Source organism: the organism of the source record quoted next, unplaced genomic scaffold (assembly GCF_019419815.1).
Source record: "Pyrus x bretschneideri cultivar Hongxiangsu unplaced genomic scaffold, Pyrus_bretschneideri_v1 Contig24, whole genome shotgun sequence".
In the NCBI taxonomy this organism is placed as follows: Eukaryota; Viridiplantae; Streptophyta; class Magnoliopsida; order Rosales; family Rosaceae; genus Pyrus; species Pyrus x bretschneideri.
This window is the reverse complement of record NW_025999546.1, coordinates 2,407,690-2,424,700: the sequence shown is the minus strand read 5'-3', so window position 1 is coordinate 2,424,700 and position 17,011 is coordinate 2,407,690. Positions and strand designations below refer to the sequence as shown.

The 17,011-nt window shown below is 38.6% G+C and overlaps 2 protein-coding genes across 2 annotated transcripts; both read left to right on the top strand.

The window, feature by feature from the left end:
• Positions 1-406: 406 nt before the first annotated feature.
• On the top strand, positions 407-8,036 carry LOC103946111 (serine/threonine-protein kinase VPS15). Its single transcript, XM_048586557.1, has 11 exons — positions 407-679; positions 940-1,062; positions 1,163-1,208; positions 1,299-1,459; positions 1,979-2,058; positions 2,281-2,386; positions 2,590-2,766; positions 2,863-6,039; positions 6,794-7,038; positions 7,119-7,218; positions 7,589-8,036. Exons 1-11 carry the CDS (start codon positions 407-409, stop codon positions 7,763-7,765), a joined length of 4,665 nt encoding a protein of 1,554 aa, XP_048442514.1. The 3' UTR covers positions 7,766-8,036.
• Positions 8,037-9,272: 1,236 nt separating this feature from the next.
• Positions 9,273-15,419, top strand: LOC125478263 (uncharacterized protein At2g38710-like). Its single transcript, XM_048586309.1, is given in 6 exon segments — positions 9,273-9,458; positions 10,994-11,113; positions 12,262-12,376; positions 13,347-13,440; positions 14,977-15,044; positions 15,046-15,419. Coding segments are annotated over 6 exon segments (639 nt in total). The 5' UTR covers positions 9,273-9,354; the 3' UTR covers positions 15,184-15,419.
• The last annotated feature ends 1,592 nt before the right edge of the window (positions 15,420-17,011 follow it).

Here is a 17,011-nt window from a genome sequence, read left to right as displayed (position 1 = left end):
TTGTGAGAATAAGCAGCTGTGAAATAAAGCAGCATAGTATTTGGTAAATTTTTTTGTAAAAGTGCTTTTGAAAAAAAAAATAGTATTATAGTGTTTGGTAAACTTTTATGTAAAACAAATGTGAAAAAAGTCGTTTTTTCAAAATTGGGTTTTGCAGTTTCTTGTTTTCGACTTTTTTCATCCAAAATTATGAAAAAAAAAACTGAAACTAAATGTTTAGGCCTTAGTCACCCGACCCCCTCATGTTCTTCCTCTTCCCACTCCCTCCGACATGCAGAAATCCTAAGCTCTAAATTCCCCAATTTTTTTTTCTCATTCAATTGGTTTAGGAGGTTGCGTGCCCCCAAAGTTTAATGTTAAGCCCTAATTGATTGCGGATTGGGAGGCAAAGGCAAAGGGAAAATCGATGGGGAACAAGATCGCTCGAACGACGCAAGTGTCGGCGTCGGAGTATTACCTCCACGACCTGCCGTCGTCCTACAACGTGGTCTTGAAGGAGGTTCTAGGGCGGAGCCGCTTCTTCAAGTCGATTGAGTGCAAGCACGACGAGGGTTTGGTCCTCGTCAAGGTCTATTTCAAGCGCGGCGACTCCATTGATCTCCGTGAATACGAGCGCCGTCTTTGCCACATCAAGGAAACCTTCCGTGCTCTCGATCACCCTCACGTTTGGCCCTTCCAGGTCCTTTTCCTATTTCTTCTGCTTTTAATTAGCATAAACAGGATTAGTTAACTTTCAATTAGTTTAATTTATGTATTACTATAGCATATGAGTTTGATTAATGCTAAAACTCCTGGGTTTTGCTTGGAAGCTGATGTTTCCAAGTGGGTCTGAGTTGTTTTGATGTTTCTGAGTAGTATCATACCATGCTTTGATGTTTCCAAGTTTATAAAGAAGAACACTTTTGAGTATATGGTACCCCCGATGTCTTCTTCTTGCAGTTTTGGCAAGAGACAGATAAAGCAGCTTATCTCGTGAGGCAATTCTTCTTCAACAATCTGCATGACCGATTAAGCACACGCCCTTTTCTCAGTCTAATCGAGAAGAAATGGTTGGCTTTTCAGGTCTTTCTTTCTCACCTGCCCTCTGTCTGTCTTCCCTGATTTTTAAGTTTCTAATGTTTGTAGTTCTGCTGAGTGTTTTGTTTTGTGGTGGTTGGTGCAGTTACTTCTTGCTCTGAAGCAGTGCCATGACAAAGGAATATGTCACGGTCAGTTCAGTTTAGTTCTGGAACTTCATCAGTGTTATCTTGTCAATGTCATAGTAATGTTATTGGTTTTCTATTTTTTTGTCGTATTAGGTGATATTAAGTGCGAGAATGTATTGGTGACTTCTTGGAATTGGCTTTACCTTGCTGACTTCGCATCTTTCAAACCCACCTACATACCATATGACGATCCTTCTGATTTCTCTTTTTTCTTTGACACTGGAGGAAGAAGGCTTTGTTATCTTGCTCCTGAGGTTCGCTTTTCTATCTCTTTTTCTGCATTCACTTTCTTTCCATTTCTCTACCGAGGAGGTGCCCCACTTTTATACATTTTCTGCCTTTTTTTCTGATGTTGTAAGCGTTTATGTAATTATGTGCATACATCATGAACATATATGCTCATAAAAGGGATACGGCTTGCAGTCATAAGATCCGGCTTGATCGAAGTGGGTTTGTGAATTTGATAATGTGGCTGCTATCCTGGAACAAAATTTGAGCAATTATACAAATTCCAATGCAGTACGAATCATAGTAAAATGTATATATTTGCACCGGGCTATAGTTTTATGTCACTCACTTGGCCATTTATAACATATTGTTATGCATCTAAATATACTAAATTTATTGAATAGCTTTTTTCTGCGTCTTTTAGGAGTCAACTTAGAAGTTTGACCACTAATTTTATGAAAGATCTTACTAACCAGTCATGATGTATACTTTCGTTAATAACACGGTTACATTATTAAGTTTATTCAAATGCCTTCTTTTTTCAGAGATTTTATGAGCATGGAGGTGAGATGCAGGTTGCACAAGATGCACCATTAAGACCATCTATGGACATATTTGCTGTAGGGTGAGCTTTTGTGATGTTAGGATCTCTCTTTTTAGAGCATGACTGTTTCATTTTTATGTCAAATTTGAAGTTGAAATCTCAGATATAGAATGATAATGATATATGTCAAGTTAACCCTTGCATTGTCAAAGCCCGAATGAAAATGTGCTCATGCTTAATGATCACCACAATCATTATGATTTTCTCTTGGGATGCATCATCATACTCACGACGTTGTTTTAGGTGTGTAATTGCTGAGCTTTTCCTTGAGGGCCAGCCACTATTCGAACTCTCTCAACTTCTTGCTTATCGTAGAGGGCAGTACGATCCTAGTCAACTTCTTGAAAAGGTACTCTCTCAGTACTAAGTATACAATTCTGTTCGAGTTTTCATCACATCTCTTTCCATAGTGTTTTATATTACTCCTTATCTAGTTGCTTCCCTAGTCTTGAACCTTATATTTTGGACAACCCTTGGTTATTATATTTCATCTTACTTGTTCTAGTGTTGCCTAACTGATGTACATGGTTATTATATGCACTCTGAATGCAGATACCGGATTATGGGATTCGCAAGATGATACTTCATATGATTCAGTTGGAACCAGAGTTGCGACTTTCTGCTGATAGCTACCTGCAGGAGTATACAACTGTTGTGTTTCCAAGTTACTTCTCTCCGTTTCTGCATAATTTTCATTGTTTCTGGAATCCCCTTCATTCAGATATGAGGGTAAGAAATGTTGGTACATAATATTTAAGACCGGCACTTCATAATTTTTGGAACTCACGTTAAGGTAATATTTTACTCTGTAATTATTGTATGTAGGTTGCACTTTGCCAGAGTGTTTTTCATGAGATACTTAAACAAATGATGAGCAGTAGGTCAACTGAGGACACTGGAAACGGACTGGCAACTCCTTCAAGTGCCAATGCACTTTGTGGTAGAACTTCTCAGGAGGCGGTTGGAATGCAGAACAAAAGTTTGACAAAGGGCTCGTTTCCAAAGAGAGAAGAGATGGGTAAAGGCTTAAAATGTGATCAATTAGAACTTCTTGGTGATATCAATACTCTTCTTCGGGATGTTAAACAAAGTAATAATTACTCTGGTACCAAGCCAATGCTGAATGATATTCCTGATTCTGCGTTTTCCCCGAATCTTGGAAACTATGGCATGCAATCTCCTGGTGATTTACTTCAATCCATCTCCAATGCATTTAGGAGAAATGATCATCCTTTTCTGAAAAAGATTACATTGAATGATTTTAATTCATTGATGTCCAAGTATGACAGCCAGTCAGATACCTTTGGCATGCCGTTTCTGCCATTACCTGAAGACAGTATCAGATGTGAGGGCATGGTTCTGATTACCTCGCTGCTCTGTTCCTGCATACGTAATGTAAAATTGCCTCATTTAAGGAGGAGGGCCATACTCTTGCTGAAATCGTCTGCCTTGTACATTGATGATGAAGATCGTTTGCAACGTGTAATTCCATATGTTGTTGCAATGCTTTCAGATTCAGCTGCAATTGTGCGTTGTGCTGCCTTGGAGACGTTGTGTGACATTCTCCCTCTAGTCCGGGATTTTCCACCCAGTGATGCAAAAATTTTTCCGGAGTATATATTGCCAATGCTTTCCACGCTTCCCGATGACCCAGAGGAAAGCGTGAGAATATGTTATGCCAGTAATATAGCTAAGCTGGCATTAACTGCTTATGGTTTCTTGGTTCACTCAATACGCTTGAGTGAGGCTGGGGTACTTGATGAATTAACTTCTGCAAAAAAGCCGCTGGTATCATCTAGTGAGACATCTGGTCAACTACAGAGGGTGAATAGCGATGCACAGCTTGCAGTGTTGAGGAAATCTATAGCTGAGGTCATTCAAGAACTTGTTATGGGTCCAAAGAAAACTCCAAATATCAGGAGAGCACTCCTTCAGGACATTAGCAACCTATGCTGCTTCTTTGGCCAGAGACAGAGTAATGATTTTTTGTTACCCATTCTCCCTGCTTTTCTGAATGATCGAGATGAGCAGCTGAGAGCAGTATTCTATGGGCAAATTGTGTATGTGTGTTTCTTTGTGGGTCAAAGAAGTGTGGAAGAATATCTTTTACCTTATATTGAGCAGGCTGTAAGTGATGTTACAGAGGCTGTCATTGTCAATGCATTGGACTGTCTGGCCATTTTGTGCAAAAGTGGTTTCTTGAGGAAGAGGATACTTCTAGAAATGATTGAGCGTGCATTTCCATTGTTATGCTATCCCAGTCAGTGGGTAAGAAGGTCAGCTGTCACTTTTATTGCAGCCAGTAGTGAAAGCTTAGGTGCTGTAGATTCCTATGTCTTTCTAGCCCCTGTTATTCGGCCCTTACTCCGCAGACAGCCAGCATCTCTTGCTTCTGAAAAGGCTCTCCTTTCGTCTTTAAAACCTCCAGTCTCAAGACAGGTTTTTTACCAAGTTCTAGAAAATGCAAGGAGTTCAGACATGTTGGAAAGACAGAGAAAGATATGGTACAACTCTTGGCCTCAGTCTAAACAATGGGAAAGTGTTGATGTACTTCAGCAAGGGGTTGAGGAACTGAGTTCAACAAGGAGCTGGCCAGACAAGCACCAGAGTCCTGAAAATCATAAACTTACCGGAAAGGCCTTGCAACAAGGAGAGTTAACTGAATGTGATGATGGTGAGGATAAGTTGGGAAGTATGGGAAGCTTTACACGCGCTTCTAGTACAGTTGACATTCACGATCCTTTGTCCTCTGAAAAAATGCAATTTTCAGGCTTTATGTGGCCACAGGGAAGTTATGTGAATAGCTTCATGTGCGATAAATCATCAGTTGGCATACCTTTATACTCCTTTAGCATGGACAAGCGAGCAGCGGGAGTTTCTCCTCCAGCATCTGATTCTCCTTCACAAGTGAATTCAGTAGGAATTGGTACATCATCCATGCCTTGGATAGAGCCAGTAAATAAATCATTTAGTTTGGCTAGTTCTGTTCCAGCACCTAAGCTTGTGTCAGGATCATTCAATTTTGGCAATGGCTCCAAACAGTTCTATAGAGTTGTACATGAGCCTGATGGTAGGGATAATGATCAAACCACCTTTGCTAATAGCAAGCTTCAAAATATGGGATTATCTGGCACTACAAAAGGAAGTGCCATACCCTTGGACGATGCATCCACTTCAAGTGATCCAACAGGAATGCCGTCTTCTGCACGAAATTCATCAATTCCAGACTCTGGTTGGAGGCCTCGTGGGGTGTTGGTTGCTCACCTGCAAGAACATCGGTCTGCTGTCAATGACATAGCCATTTCAACTGATCATAGCTTTTTTGTGAGCGCATCTGATGATTCCACTGTTAAGGTGTGGGATTCAAGAAAGTTGGAAAAGGACATATCATTTCGGTCAAGGTTGACTTATCATCTAGAGGGAAGCCGTGCACTGTGCAGTGCAATGCTCCGGGGGTCTGCTCGAGTTGTTGTAGGAGCATGTGATGGCATGATACATATGTTTTCTGTTGATTACATCTCCAGGGGACTTGGTAATGTGGTTGAAAAGTATTCAGGTGTTGCTGATATCAAGAAGAAGGATATAAAGGAGGGTGCCATATTGAGCTTGTTAAATTTCTCAGCGGATAACTGCACAAATCAGATGGTTATGTACAGCACCCAAAATTGTGGTATCCATCTTTGGGATACAAGGTTGAACACCAATTCTTGGACATTGAGAGCAACTCCTGAGGAGGGCTATGTGTCTTCGCTGGTAACAGGCTCCTGTGAAAATTGGTTTGTGTCAGGATCTTCGAGGGGTGTGCTTACTCTTTGGGATATGAGGTTCCTTATTCCTGTAAACTCATGGCAGTATTCTTCTGTTTGCCCAATAGAGAAAATGTGCCTTTTTCTTCCTCCACCTAATGCCTCCGTGTCTGCTGCTGCAAGGCCCCTTATTTATGTTGCTGCAGGTTGCAACGAAGTTTCTCTTTGGAATGCTGAAAATGGAAGCTGCCACCAGGTACATAAAAATTCTCTTTTATTGGTTTGCACACTTACACAGAAATCATCTTATATAAGTTTTCTTAGATATTAGATATGGATTGTACTGGAAAAGTTAGATGATAAAATCGTATGCATAGATTACACTCCTCTGGTTGCCCTTTTTTTCAAAGCGTAAAAACAAAGAAAACTGAAAGCAAAGATCAGATCTTATTTTATAAAAGCAGGATGGGGTTTGGGCAGAAATCATGAATTGGAGAGTTAAGAGGCATTTTGTGGTTTCATCCATGCACTCTCTTTTAGGTTAAAATTGAAGGATTGTTGGTTTTACTCTGTGGTTTACCAAAATTTCCAACTTCTTTTCTTCAGACTAGCTGAATGATATATTAGTTTCTTGTAGTCCGATTTTTATTTTACTGATTCTTGATGACTCCTAGAATCAGCCCCCTGCTTCTCCCTCGCCCTCATGAACCCCATAACCAATAGAAATGCAAAACTTGAGGGTGCTTAAGATTGGATTATGCAAATTTTTACTTTGGAGATGGTAATTTGTTGATTAAGAAAAAGGTTAAATTTGTGTAGACAAAACTATCAAGTGCCTCTTGGCCCTTGGATGGTCTGTTCAGCCTTTGAGTTTTACCAAACCTTTTAAATGCTTATTATTTCTCTCTCTTTTATTTTTTATTTTCATTGCCTACACATGGCCCCTTTTTTGTTAAGTCTACCTTCGTTTGTTCAAATGTTGAGATAGATGTTCATTTTTTTTCCTGCAGGTGCTGAGAGTGGCAAGTTACGAAAGTGATGCTGAAATTTCTGAAGTGCCTTGGGCCTTGGCTAAGTCATCAAGTAAAAGTTCCAAATCAGATCTGAGACGGAATGGCAATTCCCACTACAGAGTTGATGAACTAAATGAACCCACTCCTCGTCTTCCTGGCATCCGTTCATTGCTGCCCTTACCTGGGGGTGATTTGATAACTGGAGGAACCGATTTGAAGATACGTCGATGGGATCATTACAGGTTTGTACACAAGTTCAATAGTACTTTCTTGGTTTACTAAAGGGTCTTGTTATCCAATTGGCTTTATCCATATATTGCAGCCCCGGTCGAAGTTACTCAATTTGTGGGCCAAACTTGAAGGGAGTTGGTAATGATGATTTCTATGCAACAAGATCGAGCTTTGGTGTGGAAGTTGTGCAGGTATGATTAATCAGTTGTAGTCATATATCTATGAAATGAGGTGGCATGGTAAACTATCCTCGGTGGAAGGGTATGATGAGGTTGATCTTAGATTATTTAACTTTATCCTCCTAAAACCACAGTTAACGTAAAATGACTTGGTAGTTTCAAAGAACCTTCATGGAACTGGCAATAGGATGTGCTTGCTGTTATAATATTTCTTTTATAAGCTGCTTAAACTTTATGTCGCAGGTCGTTCTATTGTGTTCTTGGTCTCGGTGTTTGCGTTGTAACAAATAGGACACTAGATCAGTTGCTAAGTTGAAGAAAATTACTATTATTATTTTAATTTGGTACGTAATTCTTGAATTGGTTTTTGGTTTAAATATAGGAGACAAAAAGACGACCTCTAACATCAAAGCTGACAGCCAAGGCAGTTCTTGCGGCTGCTGCCACTGATTCTGCTGGCTGCCACCGCGATTCAATCCTATCATTGGCCTCGGTTAAGTTAAATCAGAGACACTTAATATCAAGCGGTAGAGATGGGGCAATTAAGGTTTGGAAGTGATTGACAAGGTGATAGATATTATGTTGTACATACATAGCACAATGCTAGTGTTGTTGTACATTATTGTTAAGCTTAGACTCCCTATTTTAACAGTTGCCTAACCCCTCGTCATATATATGTTTGTGTCACACCCTGCTCGATATGTATAGCTTGTACACATGTAAATTATTGATGACGTGCCTCCCTTTGTTGATATTTACTGTGGAAATGCTTGATACAGGATTGTGTAAATTTGGGCATAGTTGCGATTCCAGGTTCAAATTTTCTTTCATATTTACTGTTGTATTGCATCTGGAAAGAATATGGTTTCGATGGTATTGGTTCTTGCCGTTTTCTGCTTGCAAAGTTTGAATTTTGAGATTCATATGGTAAGAATGTCCTATTACCAGTCCTGTTCTCTTTGACTCCATGGTTGAAGGAAATTGTGGTCACTTACCGATCGGTCCTAATAGACCAATGCATGGTCATTTTAACTTTGTTGTTGTACTTTTTTCTCCACCTTGGATTAAGATCGAACGGTCAGTGATCATAATATTCTTGGACCATTGGGTTTAGGAGAACTGGCCTCGTACTTCTACGGAGTGTACTTTTTCATGGTTTGGGAGTTAAACTCCACGTATTGCTTGACGTATAACATATAGTGGATTTGTTTTTGTCTTTTGTTGAATCTTTTTCATGTCTCAATATAATTTGATACGGCAATGATTTTTCAAAACGGGAACAATGCAGCCTCTTGAAATGTATACTTTTCAAATCTTCGTAGGAAGGAAAATTACTAAACCAGCATGATAAAAGCAATCCTTCAAGGGCATCTTCAATCGTTTTCGGAACCTGTAAATATGAGTTCCACTTCAATGGAAATATGTAGATTGAAGTTGGGTATTTTGTATCCCGTTGATTAGATTTCTAGCCAACAAGAAGAAAAGGAGGAGGCAAGGAGGAAGGACGAAGATAAGAAAAGAAAAGAAAAAAAAAAATTCACAACCCAGTTCGTCGCCCAACCCCCCTCACAGCGACCAATCCGTTACATTTTTTGCCACATGACACATATTTGGTAGCCACATGGTATATATAGATGAAAATATAACATATGTATTATTTTGAAATAAAATATTACTTAAGGTATGAAAGTGAAATATTTTGAAGATATTGTAAGCAATTGAAATAGGCTCCAAACCTGAGGTATGAAAATGTAATTTTACTCTTACAGTAAATATCAAATAATAAATGTGATTATATTAACCGTAGATAAAAGTAGATAATAAATTTTATTAGATTAACCGTAAATAAAATTCAAAATATTTCTTTTTAATTTTTAATTTTTAATTTTTAATTTTTCTTTTCGGTTACTTGAGGATGGTGGATGCTCGAGAAAGAAAAGAAATATTTCTACTTTTTCTTTTTCCTGCTTTCCTGCTTTCCTGCTTTCTTCTCTCTTTCAATTATTTCTGGCTTCTTGCTGGTTCTTCTGGGACCAAACAAGTTTGGTATTAATACTTCCATTCTTCCTTTCCCAAAAACCCTAATTTCAAGGATCAAATCAAATACGAACTAACCGATCATTCATACCGATTATATAATTAACAAAAATGGTGTCGGCGGACAAGGACATGGTGGCTTACTGCTTCGATACTCTCCTCGCTCACTACAGCACCGAACAACCTCCTCCCCCACCCTTCGACGACGGCCAGCAGTACTCTCTCTCTCTCTCTCTCTCTCTCTCTCTCTCTCTCTCTCTATACACACACACACGCACACGCACACATATACATAATACAATCTCACTCAAAAGCACGCAGATACACAATTTCTTTTCAATTTTATTATATATAATTTTTCTAGAAAAATCTGTTGTCATGGTTTTACTTGTGCTGCAGATTCTTGAGATTGCATTTAGTGGGAGGGCTTCATTTTTTTATTTTATTTCATAGATAGATTTTACTATAATTCTGTTTTTATTTTTCTTCTACTATGAACTACAATTATATATAAAAAAAAATTATGTTTAATGATTGAACCAGTCTCAGTGGCTTTGCTTAGATCAAGATGATTTTCTCATGCCATTGCTGAATTTTCCCAAAGTACATTTGCTCAAATATATAAAAAAATAATAATTTATGTTTAATGATTGAACTAATCTCAGTGGCTTTGCTTAGATCAAGATGATTTTCTCATGCCATTGCTGAATTTTCCCAAAGTACATTAGCTCAGCCATGTACAGTGCAGCTTATCTGTATTGGCATCCAAAACAACATTCATTTTCGTCAGTCATTATGAGTGTGGTGTTGGAAGGCCTCGTGGATTGGTCCCGTGTTTTCGTAATGGGGGATAGGATGGATGATTAGTTCGATACTTGATTGAAGCCCATTTAAATTAGGTAATCTGCTTCAATATGCAGGAGAAGGTAGAGCCGTGGAGGCCCTTTATCGGAGCCTGCTCGGTGTGCTGGCTTAGCTTCTAGCATTGGCTTTGTGATCGTCTATGAGAATGAACTTGTTGAGTGAATCGTTCCTATTTTTGCAGTGTTGTTATTTTTATATGAAGGTGCAGTCATTTGCAAAAGCAAGAGCACAGTTTCAGTTTGTGTTGTGTCTGTGACTATTAGTCTCCTAGACCCCATGGTTCAAGGAAATTGCGGTCGCTCACTGTTCGATCTTGATCCCAGTGGAGGAAAAAGTATAGCAACAAATGTTAAATGACCCACAATTTTCTTGGACCATGCAGGACTCCTATAACTATTTTTTCCCTTGTTCTTTTATGTATTTTCTTGGGCCAGACAAAGGATAGATAGATCTAATAATTTTCTCGTACCAGTTATGACATTTAGGGACTAGAAGTTTTGAACTTGACACCTTCTCTTTAAAAGAGTGGTGTATGTACCAACTAGGCTATACGTCTTGCAGTTTCTTTTACCAATACTTGGTTTGAGATTTATTTGCTTTTTGTTTAAATATTGCATTGACTCCAATTATGTGGCATGTGCTTTTCATATTACCCTTTGTCGTTGGGGTTATGAGTGATAAATAGCCAGAAATATTAGTTTCATGTTTCCTTCTGCAAATAGAATCTATATGTGTGTGTGTGGTTGGAAATGTGTGGGTGAAGTTGGGAACTTAACTTGTAGACTTGCATAACAATCGTAAGAGTATGGATTGCTTTATGTTTTATAAAGCAGGACATTGATTCTTTCGATGTTCTTATCTGACATTAACAATGCTTTGGTCTCAGTCCATTGTTCGTTACTTGGAAGAAAGTGGTGAATGGTGGTGAGCCTCGTTTGCGTGGATGCATAGGAACACTAGAACCTCGGGGCCTGATTAATGGATTCAGGGATTACGCTCTAACCAGGTATTATAACAACTCTTGTACTTTTCATCTTGACTGTATCATATGTGGTCCTACATGTACATAGAGTACTATCTCTGCATGTTTTCTTTCCTGTGTTATTTGAGATGTGTTTGGCGGCCTACACCTATGTGATCTACGTACATGTGCTTGTGTATTTTTGGGCATGCTTGTTTGGGTTTTCCTTTTATGTTTTAAGGAAACTTTCATTTATTGTTTTAAATCATGAACCATGTGTCTGAACTCTGAAATCATAATTTGTTCGTGGAAAAGCATTTTGTTCAGTATTATGATGATCCTATGAGTGGTTGTGTGTGTGAAAGCACGTGTATGTGTCTAGTGATTGAAGAACTGTAAAGGAGATGGGCTAGAAATTGAGTTGAAATTAGCGAAGCCCACATCAAAAGGGTGCTCAAGGTTGCTACCTCAGCCTTTAGAGGATTTAGTTACCAATTACCTCCCTTATAATTATGCATCTAAATTCCCTTTAGTTAGCTATCATCTAAATTCCTTCTAATTTGTGTGTTATGATGATTTTAGCCTTGCTCAAATAGTGCATGGTTTTTTTTTTTTTGCTGGAATTAAACTAAGATTAGGATTTATACGTTGCACTAAATAATACACTTGGTCGTTAAAAGAGAGAGGTAATGTATGCAATCTTGTTTGGTGATGTCACAAGGTCGAATCTTGTACTACATTTCTTGGTAGGATCCACATTCTTGATCTTCCTGGTATTGGTCACATCACGTTTTTGATGTTTCACAAGCATTCTCCGCTGTATGAACCTTTGGAACCTTAATTTTCTTTAACTCTACCCAGTCCCTACTCCAGTAATAACAAATCAATATGCTTTGATCTTCAATGAAATACTTGATTCTTGACTTATAAAATAGCACTTAGACTGTCACATTTTATCATCATGGAACTATTCTACAGTGTTGCTTTCCTGGATTTGCTATATACTTGGGAACAACGCTTATTGCTTGAGCTAGGACAGGGCTTGTGTAAACCACCGAATACATGAGACATCCAACTGCATTTGCATAATGCACTTTATTTTCCTCTGCTGATGTGGGGTTTTCTATTCTTTCTGATTTTTTTTTTTTTGGTGCAACATATAATGGTTTCTTCCTGTTTGTAATTTTCTGCAGTGCTTTGAAGGACCGGAGGTTTTCCCCAATACAAGCTAAGGAGATACCTCATTTGGAATGCACAGTTTCCATTCTGACGGATTATGAAACTGCTAGCCACTATCTTGATTGGGAGGTATGTTTCAAGTTCTTCTGCTGCTGGGATGTTTGTGAGGATCTTTAATGTTTTGGTTTAATCAGCTATTTTTTATGGTATACACTGGGTTTCATTGTTTAGATTATGTTTGTAATAAACTCTTGTTTTTAGATTAATGAATAGAGATACCAGTTGGAAAAGGCTTTGTTGTTAGTTTGTTTGAATAGAGATACCAGTGTTTTAAAAAACACGCCTAGGCAGCTTCGGAGGCGCGCCCATGAAAACGCCTCTGCCCAGCCGGAGTAGGCTTAAACTCGCCTAGATGTGGTTGAGGTGCGACTAGGCGCTTGAGGCGTTTGACTGGGCATCTTTTGTTTTTTTTTTTCAAGTTTCCAAAATCTGAATTTTTCTTAGTTGTAATCTGAAAGTTTTTTAGTTGCAGAGCCCGTTGCGCTTCAAAGAAGATGAAGAAGACGGTGTCGTTGCGAGTGGTTTTTTTTTGGGCTGATTTTTCGTGTTCTTTATACTTTTTCTTTCTCTTTAAATTGACCTACTTTTGCGGACATTTGTTACCCCACCATATTCCTTATGGTTAGACATTTTTTTAGTATTATTTTATAGATCTGAAAAGACTGAAAATAAGACATTTCTATAAAAGCATCTTGTAACATTATATATTCTTTTCTTAAAAACGTGATTGGCCAGCAGGAAAAAAAATAAGCATCTTTTTTATTAATTATTTTTTTGTAACACTGTATTACTATTTGCCTAGAAAAAAAGTTATATTATCCTTTTTTTTTTTTTTCTCTATTAAGACTATGTATCCCACCAAAATATTATATATACATACATATTAAAAATTTAGGTCCCGTGAGGATTTGCTTCATGTCTCAAGGCTTTCACTTAGGCAGGGCTATCCATGGTAGCCCCGCCTACGCCTTTGCCTTTAAAACATTGATGGATACTAAAGTTTTGTTTGCTCGCTTATCATGACTACTAAACATTGCAGATTGGGAAACATGGTATAATTATTGAGTTTACTGATCCTGACTATAATACAAGGCGCAGTGCCACGTACTTGCCTGAGGTTGCTGCCCATGAAGGTAATTCTCCCTACTCATTGTTTACCTAAACATAGACCTTTTTCAAATTTATGAGCAAAATAAGTTATAGACTATAGTACTATCTCGGAAAATTCTGGCGATACAACCTCAACGCTGACCTTTGAAATGGAATTAGAATTGGAAAATGCGATCTTTTATTAACTCACTTCTTTGCTTAGTTCTCCAAATTCTGCTCTGTTAAGAAAATTACAATTATATCTCATGATTTTTTTTACACATCCTTTTATTTATTTTTAAATTAGTCAAAAGCATACCGCTGCTCTGGCCCTAAGACAGTCGCCTGTGATGGGCCCCTCAAAGGGGCATAGGAGTACACTTTGAGGCCCTGATGACGAAGAAGGTGAGTGATTAAAATTTACAAAAATAAAGTGACTAAAAAGTCCTGCATTTTTGACAAAGGTCCTTTGAGTGGGTGAACCAATAGCTAAGTTTATTGTGTTTATATTTTGCTACTTATTTATATTCTTCTTTGTTAATTGAATAGGTCGTCATAGTACCAAAAGAACCAAACCAATATTTTTCTATAGATTTGGTATTAGCGGCAACAACCACCAGAAGCTTTATTCCACTAAGTGAGGTCGGTTGTATGAATCCTAGAATGACACTGTGCTCGATTATGTATAAGTAGCAATATACATATTTTTAAGTAAAGGTATAAAACTGAGTTAAAGTTAGTCAGGGGCCAAAAATCGTCTAGGAGAGGGGAAGTTTTTGTTTTCCAACTTTTTGAATAGTTGGGTAAGGTTTTCAAGGTACGGTTCAAATGGGTTCATACGGATGATTCCTTCATCTAGTATTGTGTTGTAACTTCACTGCAGCCATACATTAGTGTCACTGCTTGAGTCTTGTTGAAGTTTAAGATATACAAGGATTTAGGGCATAGGATTTGGGTTTGAGTATTTTGAACTTTAAAGCATAGAAACTAAGTTCAAAATCTAAGCCTTAAACAGGTTCGAAACATTAGAGAAATAACTGAGGTAAGCTGTTACTACGACTCAGTGTTCGATGGTTTGAACGACATGGTAGCCCAAACTGATTCCCTGTCCTACTTGTTGTACTTAACCTTGAACAATTCTTATACGTCTGCTATGTCTAAAAAGAAAAACGACATAGTTTTAATGCAACTAAAACAACATAGTTTTATAAACTCAATTTTTCTTACGGAAACTAAAACGACACTATCTTTTATGGACAAGGCTTTAACGCGATGGATTGAGTTGTAAATTTAGTTGGCATAGGGTTACCTATTCCCATGCTTTAATGTATGCTTTATGATTTCCTCTGTTGCTCATCCACTGAATAGAAGTCAGGTGATATTATATTTCAAAATATGCATTGCAAACAGTTCCTTACTTCAGTTTGGAACAAGGATCCAATTGCAGCTAGGTTTCTAATGGAAATTATGGCACGCAATGCGATGTGTGGGCTGTAAATCACATCATCAAGCTGGAATTTCGGTGCAAATTTGTGTTTGGTTAATGTTTTGGTTCTTAGTCTGGTCTGATTTGGTTTCAGGTTGGACAAAAACAGAAGCAATTGACTCATTGATGCGGAAATCTGGTTATAATGGCAGCATCACTGAGCCTGCTTCGGAAGAGTATTCGATTGACCCGCTACCAGAGCTCATTGTGTACCATGGACCACAACGACTATGTTTCCTACGTCAAGGAAACTAGAGGCGGAGCTCCGACTCTTGTCGGAGCTATATCTGGCAGTCGTTGACCAACTATGAACTACGCTAAAAGAAAGCATTTGGTTTGGAGGGGTGGATTTGTTTGTTGTTCCATAACCATTGCAGACTCCAATAATGGTGACAATTATCATTCTTCAGATTCTTCGATTTTTGAAGAAAGAAATCAGACACTTGAACTCAGCTTCTCCCGAATGCTATGTTGTACTTTTATAAACTTGTAACTCAATTTCCCAAAAATTAGTACATATTGCATGTATAATTTTATGTACTTTTGACTCCACACCCTGAGAAAAACTTATATGGCAGAGGTAAATTGTCTCCAATGCCAATAAAATGAGGACACGTGGTTTAAAACATACACGTCTTTGTTTCATTGGCACGGCGATCTACAATCTACTTGTGCTATATAAGTCATCGTTCGTCACCCTAACTAGGGGTGGGCAAACGGCTATAGGAACCGCGGGTTGGGGGTTCAGGGCGGGTACTGGTTTCTAATTTTAAAATAGAGAAACGGGACAGGGTGGGGTTTTGAAATTTTAGGTTCAAGCCGGTTCAAAAAATATAGGTAAACAGGTACCCGGACTGATCTGTTTGCAAAAATACCCCCGTGTTGGGTACTGTCTCCCAGACCCATTTCCCTTTTTCCTCCCCGTGACAGTTCTCATTCTTGAGAACACTCCACACACACACGCACCCCACTTCCTTTTCTCCCTCATTCCTATTCTTTGTTTCTTCTCTTCCCATCTCTGCAACTATCCTTCCCGTAGCACAAACACACCACACTCACACCCCACCTCGAGAAGAAGACTTATGTCGCGCCGGTGTCGAGATCCGGTTAGAAGCTTCAACAGCGGCTACCGCAAACGGCGTTGTTCGAAGGCGGTCTCGGCCAAGCTGGAGACGCTGTAGACCCTCTTTAATCCGACCAACGTCAGAAAATCGCTAAAAGTCGACAAATCGTTCCAGGAAACGGCGGATTACATCGTTCTGCTGCGCACCCAGGTCATGATTTTGCAGGGACTCGTCGGAAAATGTTGCTGCTGTACCATAATAGTTCAATATCTTTTAATTTGTCAATGCAAAAAAAGAAAATGAAAAAAGATTGGTTTTTTTGGGATCAGCAGATGGGTTACAGTTCGGAGGATTTGCTCAAGGCGTCGGCGAAGACGCTGGGGAGGGGAACGAATAGGATACGAAGACCAGACTTAGGTTAAGCATGAGTGAAGATTTGAACCCGTGGGGACCGTAGGAATTGGTCCGTTTCAACGGTTCGGTTAGGTCCGGATCCCATTTTGAAAACTCCAAAACCTGTCCCGTCCCGTTCCGTTTATATTTACAGAAGGTTCCAGTCCGGTTTTTTCAATTTCGGCCCGGCCCGGCCCATGCCCATTCCTAATTTTCACCCCTTAAATTATCTATCTGTTTCAAGTTTCAACATTTATTTCTTGAGAGACACGCATACACAAAGAAACAATTCCTCAATTTTCTTTACACTCAACCAAACCAAGTTCAAAAAAGGATGGTTTAATTTTTCTTAATACATTTTTCTCGCGTGGCTTCTCCCTCGTTTTTCAACCGGGCCATTGACAATGTAATTGCCCTGAGTCTAGTAATTATAAAAATTTAAGGAGTAATCGGTTAAAATTAAAGTTCAGAAGAAAATTGATTAATTATAAAAGTTTAAAAGAGTAATAGACCAAAATTAACGTTTGAAAAACAATAAAAATAAAAATAGTCAGTTCCTTACAAGTTCGAAGAGACAAGAAATCGACAAATACAAACAACTTGTTCGTAGTTTAAGTTCTTATTAAGAGGATCAATTTGAAACAGATAGATAATTTAAGGGGTAAAAATAGA

Excerpts from the sequence above, each read along its gene's own strand:
- LOC103946111 (XM_048586557.1), top strand. The coding sequence starts at position 407 with ATGGGGAACAAGATCGCTCGAACGACGCAAGTGTCGGCGTCGGAGTAT. Across the intron at positions 6,040-6,793 it reads AAAATGGAAGCTGCCACCAG|GTGCTGAGAGTGGCAAGTTA; the intron begins GTACATAAAAAT and ends TTTTTCCTGCAG. Across the intron at positions 7,039-7,118 it reads CGTCGATGGGATCATTACAG|CCCCGGTCGAAGTTACTCAA; the intron begins GTTTGTACACAA and ends CATATATTGCAG.